Below are 17,196 nucleotides of genomic sequence, written 5' to 3'. Positions count from 1 at the left end.
AAGTCTGCCAAAGTTAAGCTTGGAATTTGATTCTAAAAGATAATGCCTCATACTCTTTCCCCAAACCAAGTAGAAAGTTTAGTTCTCTGAAAATAAAAAGTGATCCTATTTCAGTTGATTAGCTTGTCTCTTTATCATGGAGAAAATTTATGAGGTGTCTAACAGTCAACAACAACTTTATGGCACATAATCAGTCAATCAATCTAATTGATTAAGGTGAGAGGAGAACAAGACTGATCATTTTCCTGGCCTCTCCATACATACCATCCAATATTTTCTTTTCTACTCCAGACACTTTTCCTTCTTTTCCTGCCTTGCTTAACTTTGTTGGGTTGCAGACATGAGGAGCACTGGATAAAAGAAGTTTTCCAGCATTATTATTGCCTTACTTATTTTGGAAAAATTACATTTAAAAAAAAATTATTATATTTTTATTGTTAAAGAATAACAGAAAGGAAAAAAAATCAATACAAAAATCAATAGTAAGGAAAGAAATTTTTTTTTTCCCCTAACATGCTATACAAACGGAAAGGAAGTTTTAGGAAATTGAAGTCTTCAATTCTTCCAGAAATCTCTTTGATAAGGTACTGGTGCCGATTCATCCAATCTCCCAAGTGCAAAGTCCACAAATGGTTGCCAAGTGTTCCAAAAAACATTTTCTTTATATATACCACTTCTAATTTTAATATCACAAGTCAATTTATCATTTAATGCAAATTTCCATGTTTCATTATACCATTCTTCTAATTTTAAGTCAACATTTAATTTCCAATATCTAGCAATTATAATTCCCCCCATTATAACCAAAATCCTCACCAATTCTCTTTCTCCAGTTGTTAATGTTGTTTCATTCAATATTAATAATAATATGGTTTCCAATTTCAATTTGACCCTCTTCCTAATCATTTCAAATATTTCATTTTCTATCCTAGACCAAAAAAGTTCAACCCCATTACATTTACACCACATATGAGCATATGTCCTGAGTTCCACTTTACATCTCCAACACATTTTATCCACTTTATTATCCATTTGAAAATGTCTTATTGGGGTCAAATACCACTTCCAAATAACTTTATAGTTATGGTCTTTAATCCTTATTGATAATGTCCTCATTATTATACTAACCCAGTTCATATTCCAATTTTGATCAGAAATTTCAATACCCAGTTCTTTTACCGAATTCTCTTTCATTACCCTTTGTGAATTATTATCAAAGTTAATAATTTTATAAATTTTACTAACTAATCCCTTTGGGATTAAAAATTACATTTTTATCACTGTGTTTGCATCCTTTGTTGTCACACTAAGGATATGGATGACAGGCTCACTGAGTTTGTGGAAATTGGATAAGAAGGAAGGACAAAGGAAGGCTTAAATCAGGGGTGTCAAAAAGGCGGCCCGCGGGCCAGATGAGTCATGTGCAGGCCACGCCCACCCTGGCTCCACAAAGGCAAAAAAATGTCATGATACATCATGTGACACAATCGAGTTTGACACCCATGGTTTAATTTATCTGCCTCAGAATGACTTAATCAGAACTGAAGACAAATTTTGGAGATTGTAATATTTGCTTTGTGAGGTGAACATACCCATGGGATTTAGCCTCTAAGCTTTGCTTCATTGATTAGATCCATTGCTAGTTGGATCCTCATTATTTTTTAAGTTGCACTTCATTGTATGAGAAAATGTGTCATATCAAATTTTTAGGCGTGAATTGCCATTCACAAAATCTGCTCACCTGACCAATCCTTGGAATGAACATAAGCCAGTAAAGATTGGACGTGATGGACAGGTTTGTCAACTGCCTTTGATTGCTCTTCAAATCATTAAGCCCAGTATTTTAAAATATTCTTAATAGATTTTTTATGATACAGTTGTTCATCTTTGAAAGCTGCTTCTGCTAATCTTGTTAATCATTAAGCCCAGTATTTTAAAATATTCTTAATAGATTTTTTTATGATACAGTTGTTCATCTTTGAAAGCTGCTTCTGCTAATCTTGTTTTATCGTAAGTATCTATCACAGGGGTCTGCAACCTTAAACATTCAAAGAGCCATTTGGACCCGTTTCCCACAGAAAAGAAAACACCGGGAGCCACAAAACCTGGGTGGGCGTGGCCAACTCAACATCACTCACTCCCACCCAGTCACATGACACCCCCTCAGCCACGCCTACCCAGGTTTTGTGGCTCCCGGTATTTTCTTTTAAAAAGGTATCTCTCTCTGACTCTCTCTCATTGCTCTCTCATCTCTCTTTCTCCCTCTCTCTCACCTCTTTCTCCCCCTCTTTCTTTCTCTCTCTCGTCTCCTCTCTCTCCTCTCTTTTTCTTTCTCCCTATCTCTCTCATTTCTCTCTCATCTCTCTCTCTTTCCCTCTCTCATCTCATCTCCTCTCTCTTTTTCTTTCTCCCTATCTCTCATTTCTCTCTCATCTCTCTCTTTCTCATCTCTCTCTCCCTATCTCTCATCTCTTTTTCTTTCTCCCTCCCTCTCTCTTTCTTGTCTCTGTCTCTCATCTCTCTCTCCCTCTCCCTCTCTCTTGCTCTCTCTCGTGTGTGTGTGTGTGTGTATGTGTGTGCACACGCACGTGTTCCCTCTTGAACCATTTCCAAAAACAGGCGAGGGTTGGGTTGGGTTTCTTTGTTTGTTTTTTGCTGATGTTGTTCTTTCTTCTTTGGGTGCTTTTTACCAGATGATTTAAATTAAGAGTCATTTCAGGTTCCCAGATAAATGAAGCTCTTTCATCCCCCTGCTGTGGCTCGCTGTCAGCTGGCTGCCCCCCCCCGCCCCTCGCCCTGCCCTCTCACTCACTCCTCGCCTGCCCTGAGAAGAGAAGGATGATGGTGACGGATGGAGACTCATTCCGTATTCCAGAGCGGGAGCAAAGCGCCCCTCTACTTGCCTCTTTTTCTGCCCCTTGTTTGGAGATGCATGACTTTTCTCCGCCCTGAGACACTGGCCGATGCTCCACGTTGTAATGGCCTCCAAGAGGAGGAGGAGGGGACACCGTCTCCCCCATTGTTAAGCGCGCTAAGTTTAAGTGTGCTGCGTGAGGCACTGCAAGAGCAGCAAGCAGCCATGGAGGTGGCGAGAGGAATATGGGGAGACATGCAACTTTCACTCCGCCCCGAGACACCGGCTGGTGCATCTCCCCCAGCGGTCCAGGTGCGCACAGCACCAACAAGGGCCGGAAAAAGAGGCAAGTAGAGGGGCACTTCGCTCCCGCTCTGGAATACGGAACGAGTCTCCATCCGCCACAGTCGTCCTTCTCTTCTCAGGGCAGGCAAGGAGTGAGTGGGAGGGGAGGGTGAGGGGTGGGGCCAGCCAGTGGTGAGATCAGGGAGCCGCAGGAGAGGGCCCAAAGAGCCGCATGCAGCTCTGGAGCCGCACGTTGCCGACCCCCAATCTATGATATTGTCACATTTTGGTAAAATATTGCACTCCCAAATAATATTTTATTAATGTTGTGGCTCCGTTACCTGAGCCTGTGTCATCGGCAGGAGAGGACTCCGAGAGTGAAGGAGAGGAGTTGGCAAGGCCTCCCTCTCCAGGACCCTCCTCTCTGGCAATGCCTTCGGTGTCCGCCGAAGAGCAAGAGATAGGGCCGGGGCCAAGCACGTCCACGCAGCCACAGATGGACAGTGATGAGGGTAATGAGTCTTGGCTGGATCCATGCCAGCGTCGCAGAGATAAGCGCGCGCAACAGAAGAAAAGGCGTGCCCGAGATTAGGCTGAGTCACTGGACCACACCCCACAGGATATAAAAGGGAGCGTGGTGGCCAGTCAAACCTTGTGACGAACAAAGCTGAAAGCTTCCACGCCATTCTGCATTGCCGGACCTTTGCTATAAGACTTTGCTGGATTATCTCTGGACTTGATTGTAATTATTGAGCTGTTTCTTTTGATATATCAGAAGTGGGGAGAAGTTATCTCTCCTCTTCGTAAATAATAAACTCTTGGCAGGCAGCCACTAGGTTGTTGCCAAGTTCCGTTATCATAAGGAAAAGGATTTTGCTGGCTGGTTTGGTCTTTAACTCTTGAACGTCTGTTGGTGTGTGTGCATGTGGTTGGGGACAGAACAATTAAAACATCTGGTAACGTACAGCAAGTTCCTTTAAAATGAAATATACCATTGCAAGTAATGAAGGAAAATAGGGATTGAACTGGTGGGAGGGAAGATGACAAAATAGCAGTGGTAAACATGTACAGTTGCAAGAAAAAGTATGTGAACCCCTTGGGATTACGTGGAGTTTTGCATGAATTGGTCATAAAATGTGCTCTGAACTTTATCTAAGTCACAACGATAGAAAAACACAGTCTGCTTAAAATAATACTACACAAACATTAGATGTTGCCATGGCTTAATTGAACATAACATGTAAACATTCACAGTGCAGGGAGGAAAAAGTATGTGAGCCCCTAGCCTAATGACTTCTCCAAGAGCTAATTGGAGCCAGGAGTGAGCCAACCTTGACTCCAATCAGTGTGATGATATTGGATGTGTTGCTGACAGCTGTCCTGCCCTTTAAAAACACACACCTGTTTTGGGTTTACTGGTTTCAAGAAGCACTGTCTGATGTGAACCATGCCTCGCAGAAAAGAGCTCTCAGAAGACCTACGATCAAGAATTGTTGACTTGCATGAAGCTGGAAAGGGTTACAAAAGTATCTCCAAAAGCCTTGATGTTCATGTGTCCACGGTAAGACAGACTGTCTACAAATGGAGAAAGTTTAGCACTGTTGCTACTCTCCCTAGGCGTGGTCGTCCTGTAAAAATGACTGCAAGAGCACAGCGCAGAATGCTTCATGAGATAAAGAAGAATCCTAGAGTGTCAGCTAAAGACCTACAGAAATCTCTGGCACATGCTAACATTTTTGTTGACACATCTACAATAAGGAAAACATTAAACAAGAATGGAGTACATGGGAGGACACCACGGAGGAAGCCATTGCTGTCCAAAAAAAATATTGCAGCACGTTTGAAGTTTGCAAAAGAGCATCTGGATGTTCCACAGCACTACTGGCAAAATGTACTGTGGACAGATGAAACCAAAATTGAGTTGTTTGGGAAGAACACACAACACTATGTGTGGAGAAAAAAAGGCACAGCACACCAACATCAAAACCTCATCCCCACCGTAAAACATGGCAGAGGGAGCATCATGGTTTGGGGCTGCTTTGCTGCCTCAGGGCCTGGATGGATTGTTGTCATTGATGGGAAAATGAATTCCAGAGTTTATCAAGACATTTTGCAGGAAAACGTATGACCATCTGTCCGCCAACTGAAGCTCCGCAGAGGATGGGTGATGCAACAGGACAATGACCCAAAGCATACAAGTAATTCAACAAAAAAATGGCTTCAACAGCACAGAATACGCCTTCTGGAGTGGCCCAGTCAGAGTCCTGACCTAAACCCGATTGAAATGCTGTGGCATGACCTTAAGAGAGCGATTCACACCAGACATCCCAAGAATATTGCTACACTGAAACAGTTTTGTGAAGAAGAGTGGTCCAAAATTACTCCAGATCATTGTGCAGGTCTGATCTGCAACTACAGGAAACGTTTGGTTGAGGTTATTGCTGCCAAAGGAGGGTCAACCAGTTATTAAGTCCAAAGGTTCACATACTTTTTCCTCCCTGCACTGTGAATGTTTACATGTTATGTTCAATTAAACCATGGCAACATCTAATGTTTGTGTAGTATTATTTTAAGCAGACTGTGTTTTTCTATCGTTGTGACTTAGATGAAGTTCAGAGTACATTTTATGACCAATTCATGCAAAACTCCACGTAATCCCAAGGGGTTCACATACTTGTTCTTGCAACTGTACAAACACAGCATATCACAGATTGGTAGTCTCCCTTTTCACAAATTGTGACATAAGGACTTGCATGAAAATGGCCTATTTATTAAGTATGGATATTTACAGTTGGTGTGTGTTAAATTAGACAGGTATTCCTTGACTTACAATTGGTCTAATACCGTGATGGCGAACCTATGGCATGCGTGCCCAAAGTGGTACATGAAGCCATGTCGCCTGGCATGCGTGACCTCGCCTGTTTGTCTTTCGGGTTTCTGGTGTGCATGTGCGCGCGATAATCAGCTGTCCTTTGCGTGCGTGGCAGTGCTGAAAACTGGTGTGCGCATGCGCGCTGGCCAGCTAATTGTCGGGCACACATGCACGCTAGAACCTGGAAGTTTGGCTTTTCCAGAGCACAGCTGTGACAAGCGTGCGTGTGCAACGTTTCCATACGACGAGTGCCGAAAAGTTTCGCCATCACTGGTCTAATAGGTTTGGAATTAACGGCAGTGGATAATGGTCTCTTACTGTGACTCTGTTTAAAGCCTTGTAATCATGGACCACTCTCAGTGGGGGGGTGGTGTGGTTCTCACTGTTGTTAGGCCCACTGGGGTCTTGCTTCTTGGGTACCAAGAAGGTGGGAGCCGAGGCAGGAGACTGGGAGGGTTTTATAATTCCATTTTGCAAATTAGAGTCCAAATATTGTTGTCAACTTGCAAAGCTTTCAAGTTGCCATGAGCAGGAGGGAGGGAGAACTGATAGAGCTGATTGATTTCCCTAACTGAAGCTGCATTCCATAGATGCTTTCTTACCGCAATCAGTAGGAGGGTGTTGGGTTTCACAGCCAGCCAAAGTGGTTAATTGGAGAATGTGATTTATGACATGGCCAGGGAGGAGGGGAGAGACAGGGTCATAGGGGAACGTAAATCTACGTGGGATTAGTTCTAACTGCATCCGAATATTGCCGAAATGGTGCTCCTAATAAATGACTGTATTTCTTTTGAAGTTTGGCTCATGGCTCATGAATTAATTAGGGCATCTTTCGGAAACTTCACAATTGTTTTAAAATTTCTTATTCTGTAGTAGACATTTGGTATTGTCTCTTGGCGGGAATTTTGGCACCAGGGACCAGGTTCATGGCACAATTGTAGTCTGTGTAGAGGGAGGGCCGAGGCTTCCTCCTCCCTGAAAACATCAGTGAAGTCTGCGTATTTACTTGGCAGATTGGGAATCTCTGTGAACTATTGGAGGGGCTGGTGGGGGGCTTTGGATCGCAGTGAGAAAGGCATTCAGGTTTTTCAAAGGTAATAAATTGGTTTTTCCACTTAATAGTGGGGTCATGGTGTTGTAACCAAGCAGTTCCGAGCACTAGTGGAAGATTGATGTGTTCTGCTACAAAGAGAGTTAACTCTTCAGAATGCTGATTTATTATTAACTTCAAAGGCACTGTGGCATGAGTAATAGGGCCTGCTTTTAAAATTCAGCCATCAATACAGATAGTCCTCGACTTACAATGGTTCAAAGTTACAACAGCACTGAAAAAAGTGACTTATGACCATTTTTCACACTTATGACCATTGCAGCATCCCCATGGTCACGTGATTCACATTCGGATGCTTGATAACTGACTCACGTTTATGACAGTTGCAGTGCCCCAGAGTCATGTAATCCTCGTTTGCAAACTTCTGACAAGCAAAGTCAGTGGGTAAGCCAGATTCACTTAACAACCGTGTTACTAAGAACTGCAGCGATTCACTTAACAAATGTAGCGAGAAAGGTCGTAAAATGGGACAAAACTCACTTAACAAATGTTTCACTTAGCAACTTAAATTTTGGGCTCCATTGTGGTCGTAAGTTGAGGACTACCTGTAGTTATCACTGGCAATGAAGACTTCAGGGAAACTAGGTACCTTAAGTTTTTGAACTGTGGCTAGGCTTATGAAGTCAGCGGTTGACCCAGAATCTATCAAAACAGGGATGGTGGTTTCCTGACCACTGGGAAGTGTTAGGGTAGAATCAAATTTTATTAACGTACCTGAGCGTAGAGGTAATTGAGCTCCGTACAGTGCTCGAGTGGAAGGGAACATCAGGTAAAATACTAATGAACAATGAAAAGCAAGCTAGAGTAAGAAATCTGAAAGACCATTTCCAAAAAATCAATTTAAAATTCAAGTTACTAAAGTGAATACAAAGGCCTAAAACAATAGGCTCCAATTTCAAAAGTATGATGCTAAAATATTCATGCCTTAAATGTTTTTTTCAGTATAGTATAGTATAGTATAGTATACACAGGGTGAGCTGTCTGCGCCTTTGCGGTTCTTCTGTTCCTGGGGCTTGTCTGGCTGCTCCAATTTGCATTGGCTCTTCAGTGTCCAAATCCAAGGGGGCAGAGAGGCTAGGGATAGTGATGGGGGAAGTGTTGTAACCAAGGCCCAAGTAGTGATTACCAAACACAATTCAGTCCTCAACAAACTTATTTTATTAAAACAGCTGAGAATTAATTCATTCTCAGCTTAGTCCAAAACAAAATACTTAATAACCAGTCCGTCGGCCTTATCACCAACCTTTGATGTCTTTGGCAACCTGCCAAAAGGCTTTTCTTGGCAAAACCCCCACAAAGTTCAAGAGACGCTGACAAGAAGCACGGGAATCAACGTTGCTTTTCTACGATGGGAGGAGCTGATGTCGCGACGAGACGGAAGGAAGATCCTGGTGCTCCAGGATCGCTGCCAATATCCCCACTGCTAGATGGTCCTTTTTGGACCTCACAGTCTTGTTGTGACTGTGATAGTGGAGGGCACATCCTGTCGATTCCAGGGACATCGCAAAGTCCCCGATTGATCCAGGAGAAGCCCTTTTTCCGGCGGTGGGGTGGCAGCCATTGTGCTGCTGAAGTTGGGACAGCTCCGGAACGGAAGAAGATCAGAAGGCAGTGAGTCGATTCAGTGAGAGACTTGTAAATTAAATCAATATAAAAGAACACCCTGAGATTGGAGGGGAAACCAAATTGGAGACAAAAGAAAATTAAGCGGCAAAATTAAACCTGATTTTTTTTTCCTTTCATTTTTAAACCATTAGTATTGGTGGATGTTTAAATCTCTGCTTTTTGACCTGGACTGGGTTGGTATGGACTAACAGAACTCAGAGTTTGTGTTTGGCATTTTTAAATCTCAGTGCCTTTATACTATAACCTCTTTTTGAATTTAATTGAGGATTTTCTTTTTTCTTTTTTCCTCTATCGGGCCATTTGTATTTTTCAAAGTTTATTGAATATATTTATTTATTTATTTATTTATTTATTTATTTATTTATTTAATATAATTTGTATGCCGCCCTATCTCCGTAGGACTCATGGCAGCTCACAACAAATAAAAACAAACCCAATAAAACATAAAATACATAAATATGCATACATAAAATACATGAATGTATAAATATATAATTTAAACATATATTAAAACCCATTAAAATAATCAAAAAAACCCTCAGTCCAGGCTGGGCAAAGTGAACAACCATGTTTTTAATTCGCGGCGGAAGGTGCGAAGGTCAGGTGCCAACCGAAACCCCAGAAGGAGTTGATTCCAAAGAGTGGGCGCGCCCACAGAGAAAGCTGTACCCCTGGGGGCTGCCAGCCGACATTGTCTAGCTGACGGCACCCAGAGAAGGCCCTCCCTGTGAGAACGCACCGGGCGATGGGAAGCCGTTGCTGGCTGCAGAAGGTCCGACAAGTATCCTGGGCCTAAGCCATGTAGGGCTTTATAGGTCATCACCAGCACCTTGAATCTCACCCGGAGGGCAACCAGTAACCAATGCAAGTCGCACAGGAGAGGTGTAACATGGGAGTATCGGGACCCTCCCATCACAACCCGCGCAGCTGCATTCTGCACCAGCTGAAGCCTCCGAGTGGTCAAGGGCAGCCTCAGGTAGAGAGCATTACAGTAGTCAAGACGGGAGGATATAACAGTGGAAAGGGAAGGAGAAGGAAGGGAAAGGGAAGGAGAAGGAAGGAGGGAAGGAGAAGGAAGGGAAAGGGAAGGAAGGAAGGGAAGGGAAGGAGAGTGTGTAACATTGCCATCTAGTGGATTGGAAACTTTGTTTCCCTTTTTTTCTGTTTAAACAGCAATAACTGTGCTACATTGTGTTACAACTCAAGGACTCTGAGCTCTTTTATAGATAAGATAGTTGGAAGAACATCTAAGAGCATTTGAACTATCTGCAAGTGTTTATTCAGGTGTTCTTTGGGGAGCTATCAGAAGGAGGAGTCTGATATTGAATGAGAAAGAATTGCCAGTGTTTTGGAAAGAGAACTGTAAATAAAAATTGGAATTTATTATTTTTTCTTTCCTTCTTTTCTTTTTGCTAAGTGACAGCTCTCTGTACTCTTCCCCGTCTAAGCATTTTTAATTGGCCTATGAAATGATGGAGGATCTTTGATTCTTTTTTTATTGTTTTCTTTTTAATTCATAACTAATTTCCTTTTTTTTTTTTTAATCATATAAATAATCGAAGTGGATTAAGGTACACAAGTGCCTGAAGATTGTTTTTTCTGCTCTTGGTTGGCTTTTTTTTTTCTTTTCCCTTCCTTTTTGTTGTTTTTTTTTCTTGATATTTCATGGACATTTGGATTAATACATGCTTCTTTTAAATTGGATTAGGGTATAGAAGAACCTGAAGAATCTTTATTTTTCCTTTATTTTTTCTTTTTTTTTTGACTTTTTTTTTCTCGGGCTATTTGTTTAAAGTTTTTGTGACTACTCTACAGAATGAGTAGAAAAGTAACGGCCGTTGTCTCCTCCACAACCACGCCTTCTTCATCACCATCTGGAGGACAGCGATCTATTCAGACTATGCTTCAACAGGAGAAGGAAAAGGAAAAAGAAAAGGAGACGACATTACAGATGATTCTGCAAGTAGTTCAGAAGATTGAACAACGAACAGAAAAGACAGATGAAAAAGTGGAGAGTATACAGCAAATGATGTTGAAATATGAAGATAGACTTCAAAAAATTGAGAAAAATGAGCAAAGAGAGAAAAAAATTAAAGATATAAATACTAGATTGGAAGAAGTTGAACAAGACAGGAGTGGATTAGTTGGATGGGAGATGGGTAGATCAGAATTTTATCTCAGATTTCAAAATGTAGAAGAAGAAAAAGGAGAGAATTTGGCAGAAGTAATGATAGAAATTTTAGCAGAAGCACTAGAAATCACCAAGGAGAAGATGATGGATGGCATAGATGAGATATATCGAGTCTATACAAGATATGCAATGCGCAATAAATTACCACGAGAAGTGCATATAAGGTTTACCAAGAAATCGATTAAAACACAAATCTTGCAGATTACCAAAGAAAAAACATTGAAGTACAAGGAGAAGGAAATTGTGGTTTTGAAGCAAATACCAAGAAAAGTGAGGGAGATGAGGAGAGAATACCAATTCTTGACTAAAATACTACTTCAAAAAGGGGTGGATTATAAATGGCTGATACCAGAAGGATTAGTGTTAATATGGCAGCTACAAAGATATAGAATAGATACAGTAGATAAAGCTAAAGCATTCTACACAGACTTTTTCAAAGAGAAAGAAGTGGAATTGGAAGAGACAGAATCACCAATAGTTCATCAAGAGGAGGACATGAGCAGTTACTGGTGCAGTCAAAATTAGGGAAAATTTTTACTTCATTGCCGCAATGTAAGAAAAGAGGAGTTGTCTTATATATTAGAAATACAATACCAGCGGAGCAAGTATTTGCAGATGATGAAGGAAGAATTCTGATGGTGGAAATAATAGATAATAATATGAAAATACTTTTAATAGCAGTATATGCTCCAAATAACAATCAAGATGACTTTTATAGAAAGTTACATATGAAAATAATTGAATTGGAATATGATAATATCTGCATGATGGGAGATTTTAATGGTATAGTTGATGAGAAATTGAATTACAAATCACATAAAGTAATAAAGTATAGCAGAAAGACTCTTCCGAAATCTTTTTTTTTTTGAAAAAAGTTTTATTTTAGATTAAAATAAAAAAAAAAGACAACATAAAAATATCATCCTTACAAACAATTATAGACAGCATCTCAATCGGTTAAAATCATTTTGTGCTTACAATTTTCCAAATCTCATCATATAACAATTATTCTTTACTTGAACTGAAGATAAATATTTAAACATTTCATATATGTTATCTCATCTCCATACTTTTTTGTCAAACCATTGATAAAATATCTCCCATATCAAATAATATTGTTTATCTTCCTGTTCTCTTATTTCAAATGTCAATCTACTCATTTCAGCACAGTCCAACATTTTCATAATAATTTCTTCATCAGTAATTATCTTCTCTCCTTTCCAAGTTTTGGCAAATACAATTTTGGCCGCTGTTAAAATGTTCACAATTAAGTATTGTAATTCTTTATTAAATGTCTCTGGTAAAATTCCTAATAAAAGTATCTCTGGTTTAAAGTCAATATGTCTCTTTGTCATTTTTTCTAACCACGTATGTATCTTAGTCCAAAATCTCCTTGCTTCCACGCATGTCCACCACATATGGTAATACGATCCTGGAGTTTGACGACACTTCCAACATTTCTCCGATTTATTCTTAAACATTCTGGCTATCCTCGTCGGGGGTAAATGCCACCTGTCAAACATCTTATACAAATTCTCTTTTTATGCTGTCAACATTGTCATTTTATAATTATGTGACCACAATTTTCGCCATTTCTCTAAATCAATACTATAACCAAAGTTTTTCCCCCATGCTATCATTGATTCTTTGACTTGTTCTTCTTCCAATTTTACTTCAAGTAAATATCCATATAACTTTTTAATTACATGGTCATCCGAACCCATTAATATCTTGTCTAAACCAGTCAAATCGTTATAAATACCTTCTTGTTTGAAGTCTTCTCGATATCTGGAAAGTATTTGCATGTATGAAAACCAATCTATCTTAATTCCCTGGTCTTCTAAGTTTTGTTTCAATTTAAGTTCACCCTTTTCATCCAATAATTCACTATATCTAACAATTTGTTCCCCTCTAAATACCACTGGATAAGAAAAAGCTTCAATTGTAGATACCCAGACTGGGATCTTCAAATAATGGTATTTTTTAATCTTCTCCCATGTCAAAAACAAAGCTTCACGTATCTGATGTCTTCTGAAATACCCCTGGATTTTAGTTCCTTTATACCATAAGAAAGCGTGCCATCCCATCAGCAAATCATGTCCCTCCAAATTTAATAATCTAGTGTTTTTCAATGTTACCCATTCTTTAATCCACATTAAACAAACCGCTTGGTAGTATAATTCAAAATTCGGTAATCCAAAACCACCCCTCATCTTAGCATCTTGTAACAGTTTGAGTTTTATCCTTGCCTTCTTTCCCTGCCAAACGTATTTCAAAACCATTTTATTTAAGTCTGCAAAAAATTCCTTACCCAGCTTTACAGGAATTGTCTGAAAAAGATACAAGATTCTAGGTAAAATATTCATCTTAATAGTTGCAATTCTACCAATCAAAGATAACTGCAAGTTTCCCCATTTCACCAAATTCTGTCCTATCTGTTGCTTAAGCTTATTGTAATTGTTTTCTTTAAGAGAACTACATCTTGGTGTTAGTTGAATCCCCAAGCATTTTACCTTATTTGTGATCTGCATCTTTGAAATCTCCCTCAGTTCTTCTGTCGCGATCCACTCGACACCTGGATCAAGAACCCGACCCCTGAAACGCCATGGGAGCTACCCACGGAGGGGGGAAGCCTGCGACGGGCGACGGACGTTTCTTTACCTGCATTCACTGGTGGTGGGGGTGCTAGCATAAGCCTAGGCGGTCGGACACGGAGGCGACCGGGGAAAGGGTTAAATGATTTCCACGGCACTGTAGCGTCCTGAGGGGCGGTGGCCCGGCGGCGCATGCGCAGCAGGCCCGGAAGGGCGGTGGCGCGATGTTTAAAAAGGGTGTTGGGATGCAGCCGCTCCCAACGCCGACTTTGTGTATCTCCGTACCATCAGTTTCTTTACCGATTTGACGTGCTGGGTGGAGGAAGCGTATCTTGAATAAAAGCATTGCAGCAGGATGTGGCTCGAGTGCTTCTTCTTCGCTTGCTCGCACGGCACGCTACTCGGTTTCCTGATAGAAAGTCGGCGTTGCCCCTCCTCGCATTCGGCGGCATGGCGGAGGGTGCAGCAGCTGATGCTCCGGCGCCCGAGGGGGTGTTGGATACGGACGAAGAGGGCCTATTGGAGACCCTGGTAGCCGAGGACTCGGAGCTGCCAGTTGTGCGCCCAAAGGAGACCACGCCCCAGGCAGCAGCTGTTACGCCCGAGACGGAGGAGCGCTGTTCCCGGTGTGAGGGAAGCCCTCCAGGTCAGTGGTTCCCATCCCTCCCTGACCTGGGCGGGTCATCATCGTTCCAGGGGTGGAGAGAACGCAGGTGGACAGATGAGGAGGACTACAAAACGAGCCGTTCTACTGGGCTAGGGGCGTCCACGCTGGATATCTTGCGCGAGAAGTTTGGTGAGGCAAGTTTTAGGGATGCCCCCTCGTGGCAGCCATGGATGTCAGAACCCCAACCCTGGCACAGGGCGTCGCAAAGTGTCTCGGCACCGCGCTTCCGGCTGGCTAGCCCGAAACTGCAAGTTGAGAAAGGGCCGTCAAGACTCGAGTACCGGGACCAGGCAGTAACTGGCCCCGCTCCGGCTGTGTCTCGTTCGAACCTGCGAGGTCAGGATCGGGAGGCCGTTCAAGCGAGAGGCTCGCACCCTGATCAGCAGGGATTGCGAGGGCCCAGGGGCCAGCAGAGGGCTGTTCAGGGGGCTAGCGGTGATAGGGCTACCCAGGCTGTTGGACCGGCAGCCCCGGGTCCCGGCTGGGGTCCTGGGCCGTGGCGCGGCCCGCAGCAGCTATGGGGCCCTCCTCCTCTACAAGCCACGTTCGACGGCAGTCCGGACAGGATCTCTTTGTTTATCAGCCAAATATTGAGTTATATGGACGTGTACGGTCATCTCTTCCCGTCGCAATGGTCTATGGTGGTGGCCATAACCACTGTTCTGACGGGCGAGGCAGCAGACTGGGTCGCTGACTTACATAGCGACCATGCGAAAGAGTTGGCTGATGTAGGATTGTTTCTGGAGGCGCTGCGTTGCCGTTTTGAAGACCAATCACGCACCCAGTTGTTAGAAGGTGAGCTGGTGGCGTTGAAGCAAGGAGGCCGTCCTGCCAGGCAATATGTTCAGGAGTTTCGGGCCGTGGCGGGCCGCTTACGTGCGTGGCCTGAACGCTTACTCATTCATCAATTTCGTTTGGGTTTGGACAGAGAATTAAGACAGGCGTGTGTGTACAGAGGGCTACCACCAAAACTCACGGAGTGGTTTAAGGCTGCAGTGGACCTAGACGTTGGCTTACGGGAATTCCGTCCTCGGGGGGTGGCTGGTTTTCCTACGGCCACACGACGCAGCAGTGATAAGCCTATGGTCGCGCGGGGGGTGGCCTCTTTCCCTTCCCGCTCCCTCCTCCCAGTAGGGAGGGGTGCTATTCGTTGTTTCAGGTGTAACCAACTTGGACATTGCGCTGCTGACTGCCCCATACCTCCTTTGTCGACTGTCCCCTCCAAAACACCGTCTTCTGGGGGGCGAAACCGGGACCGCGTACGTTCTTCATCGGAATGGTCCAAAAGCGCCACCCCTACGCTGCCGTCAACGCCCAGTCGTGGGTCAGTGACCGAGCCGAGACCCCCACCGCTCCAGGGGAGCACTCCAGCAGCCTCGGACAGTAGTGACGGCAAAGCAGCTGGAGACCTCATGGTGAGTGGACCAATCCGACCTTTTGTGATACCAGTGGTATTAAGGCATTTACGATCAGGGGAGGGAGTGCAACGAGATACCCTCATTGATTCTGGGTGTACCCGATGTCTCCTCCGAAAGTCTGTAGCTGTAGAATTGGGTCTCCGTATGGAGCCTTTACCTGTGCCTATACGATTCGAACAAATGGATGGGTCGCTATTGGGGGGCAAGCCGGCAACCCAGGTAACTGAGCTGGCCCGGTTGGAAGTGGGTGATCATTGGGAGAAAATCCGCTTTGTGGTTGTGGATACTATGGTTGAGCCCATTATCCTCGGCCTAGCCTGGTTAGACAAGTGGAGGCCTACCATATGGTGGGAAGGCGGGTACCGGAAGTTACGTCTAAGTCTTGGTCCCGAGCCGGAGCCAGAGGAACCGGCTGGTAAAGCGAATGGGGAGGGAGACGCCAAACACAAACAACCACCGAATGGGTACCCTATGGAATATAGTGATTTAGCAGCTGTCTTTAACGAAGAAGAATGTGAAATACTGCCACCCCATAGACCAACCGACTGTGCCATTGAATTAAAACCAGGCGTCCGGTTGCCGAAACCCCGTATGTACGCCATGACTAAGGTGGAATTGGAGGAGTTGAGACGGTACATTGACAAAAACCTGGTTTTATTCAGCCCAGCCGGTCCCACATGGCAGCGCCCGTCTTGTTCCGGGAAAAGAAGGATGGCGGGTTACGTTTATGTGTGGACTTCAGGGGCCTGAATGCTGTTTGTGTTGAGCATCTGTATCCCCTACCTCTCATGAAGGACTTATTGGCCACCTTGTCAACTGGAAAGGTGTTTACAAAGTTAGACCTACGGGAGGCATACTATCGAGTACGAATCAGGCCTGGCGACGAATGGAAAACCACCTTCAACTGTCCTCTAGGTAGTTACAAGTTTAGGGTGATGCCATTCGGTCTCCAGGGAGCACCAGCTGTCTTCATGCAGGTGATAAATGAAGTCCTGCATGACCATCTGTATCGGGGTGTTCTTGTCTATTTGGATGACATCTTAATTTATACAAAGACAATGGCAGAACATATAGTTTTGGTCCGTCAGGTGCTTGAAAAATTGTTACACGCTAAATTATTTGTAAAACTCTCGAAATGCGAGTTCCATCGGACAAAGTTGGATTACTTGGGATATAGGATTTCAGGCGACGGGGTTGAAATGGATCCGAAGAAGGTGTGCGCGGTGTTGGACTGGCAGGCACCGAAAACACGAAAGCAACTACAAAGCTTTCTTGGCTTTGCGAACTTTTATCGCCAGTTCATACCAGCGTTCGCGCATATAGCCCTCCCCTTGACAAACCTGCTCCGTACAAAGGATACGTGCCAAAAGGCACGCCCAGGGCAGTTGATAACCTGGTCGCCTGAATGTCAGCAAGCCTTTGACGGGTTAAAGACTTTGTTTTCACAAGCTCCAATCCTTAAACATCCAGATCCTACGTTACCTTTTGTGGTACAGGCTGATGCCAGCGATGTGGCTGTGGGGGCGGTCCTTATGCAAAAAACCGCAACCACTGGACTAACCCCTTGTGCATACACGT

At 43.5% G+C, this 17,196-nt stretch overlaps 1 protein-coding gene across 1 annotated transcript in view; it reads left to right on the top strand.

The window, feature by feature from the left end:
- Positions 1-17,196, top strand: part of YTHDC1 (YTH N6-methyladenosine RNA binding protein C1) — an 86,129-nt gene that overhangs the window by 33,773 nt on the left and 35,160 nt on the right. Inside the window, 1 exon segment of the mRNA XM_070944678.1 lies at positions 1,711-1,795. Coding sequence (XP_070800779.1) covers positions 1,711-1,795 — 85 coding nt within the window.

The sequence above is a fragment of the Pituophis catenifer genome, unplaced genomic scaffold (assembly GCF_029215685.1).
Source record: "Pituophis catenifer annectens isolate HBS135680 unplaced genomic scaffold, rPitCat1.0.hap2 SCAF_5, whole genome shotgun sequence".
NCBI classification, from domain to species: domain Eukaryota; kingdom Metazoa; phylum Chordata; class Lepidosauria; order Squamata; family Colubridae; genus Pituophis; species Pituophis catenifer.
The sequence above is the reverse complement of the archived record's forward strand: the minus strand, read 5'-3'. Positions and strand labels throughout refer to the sequence as shown.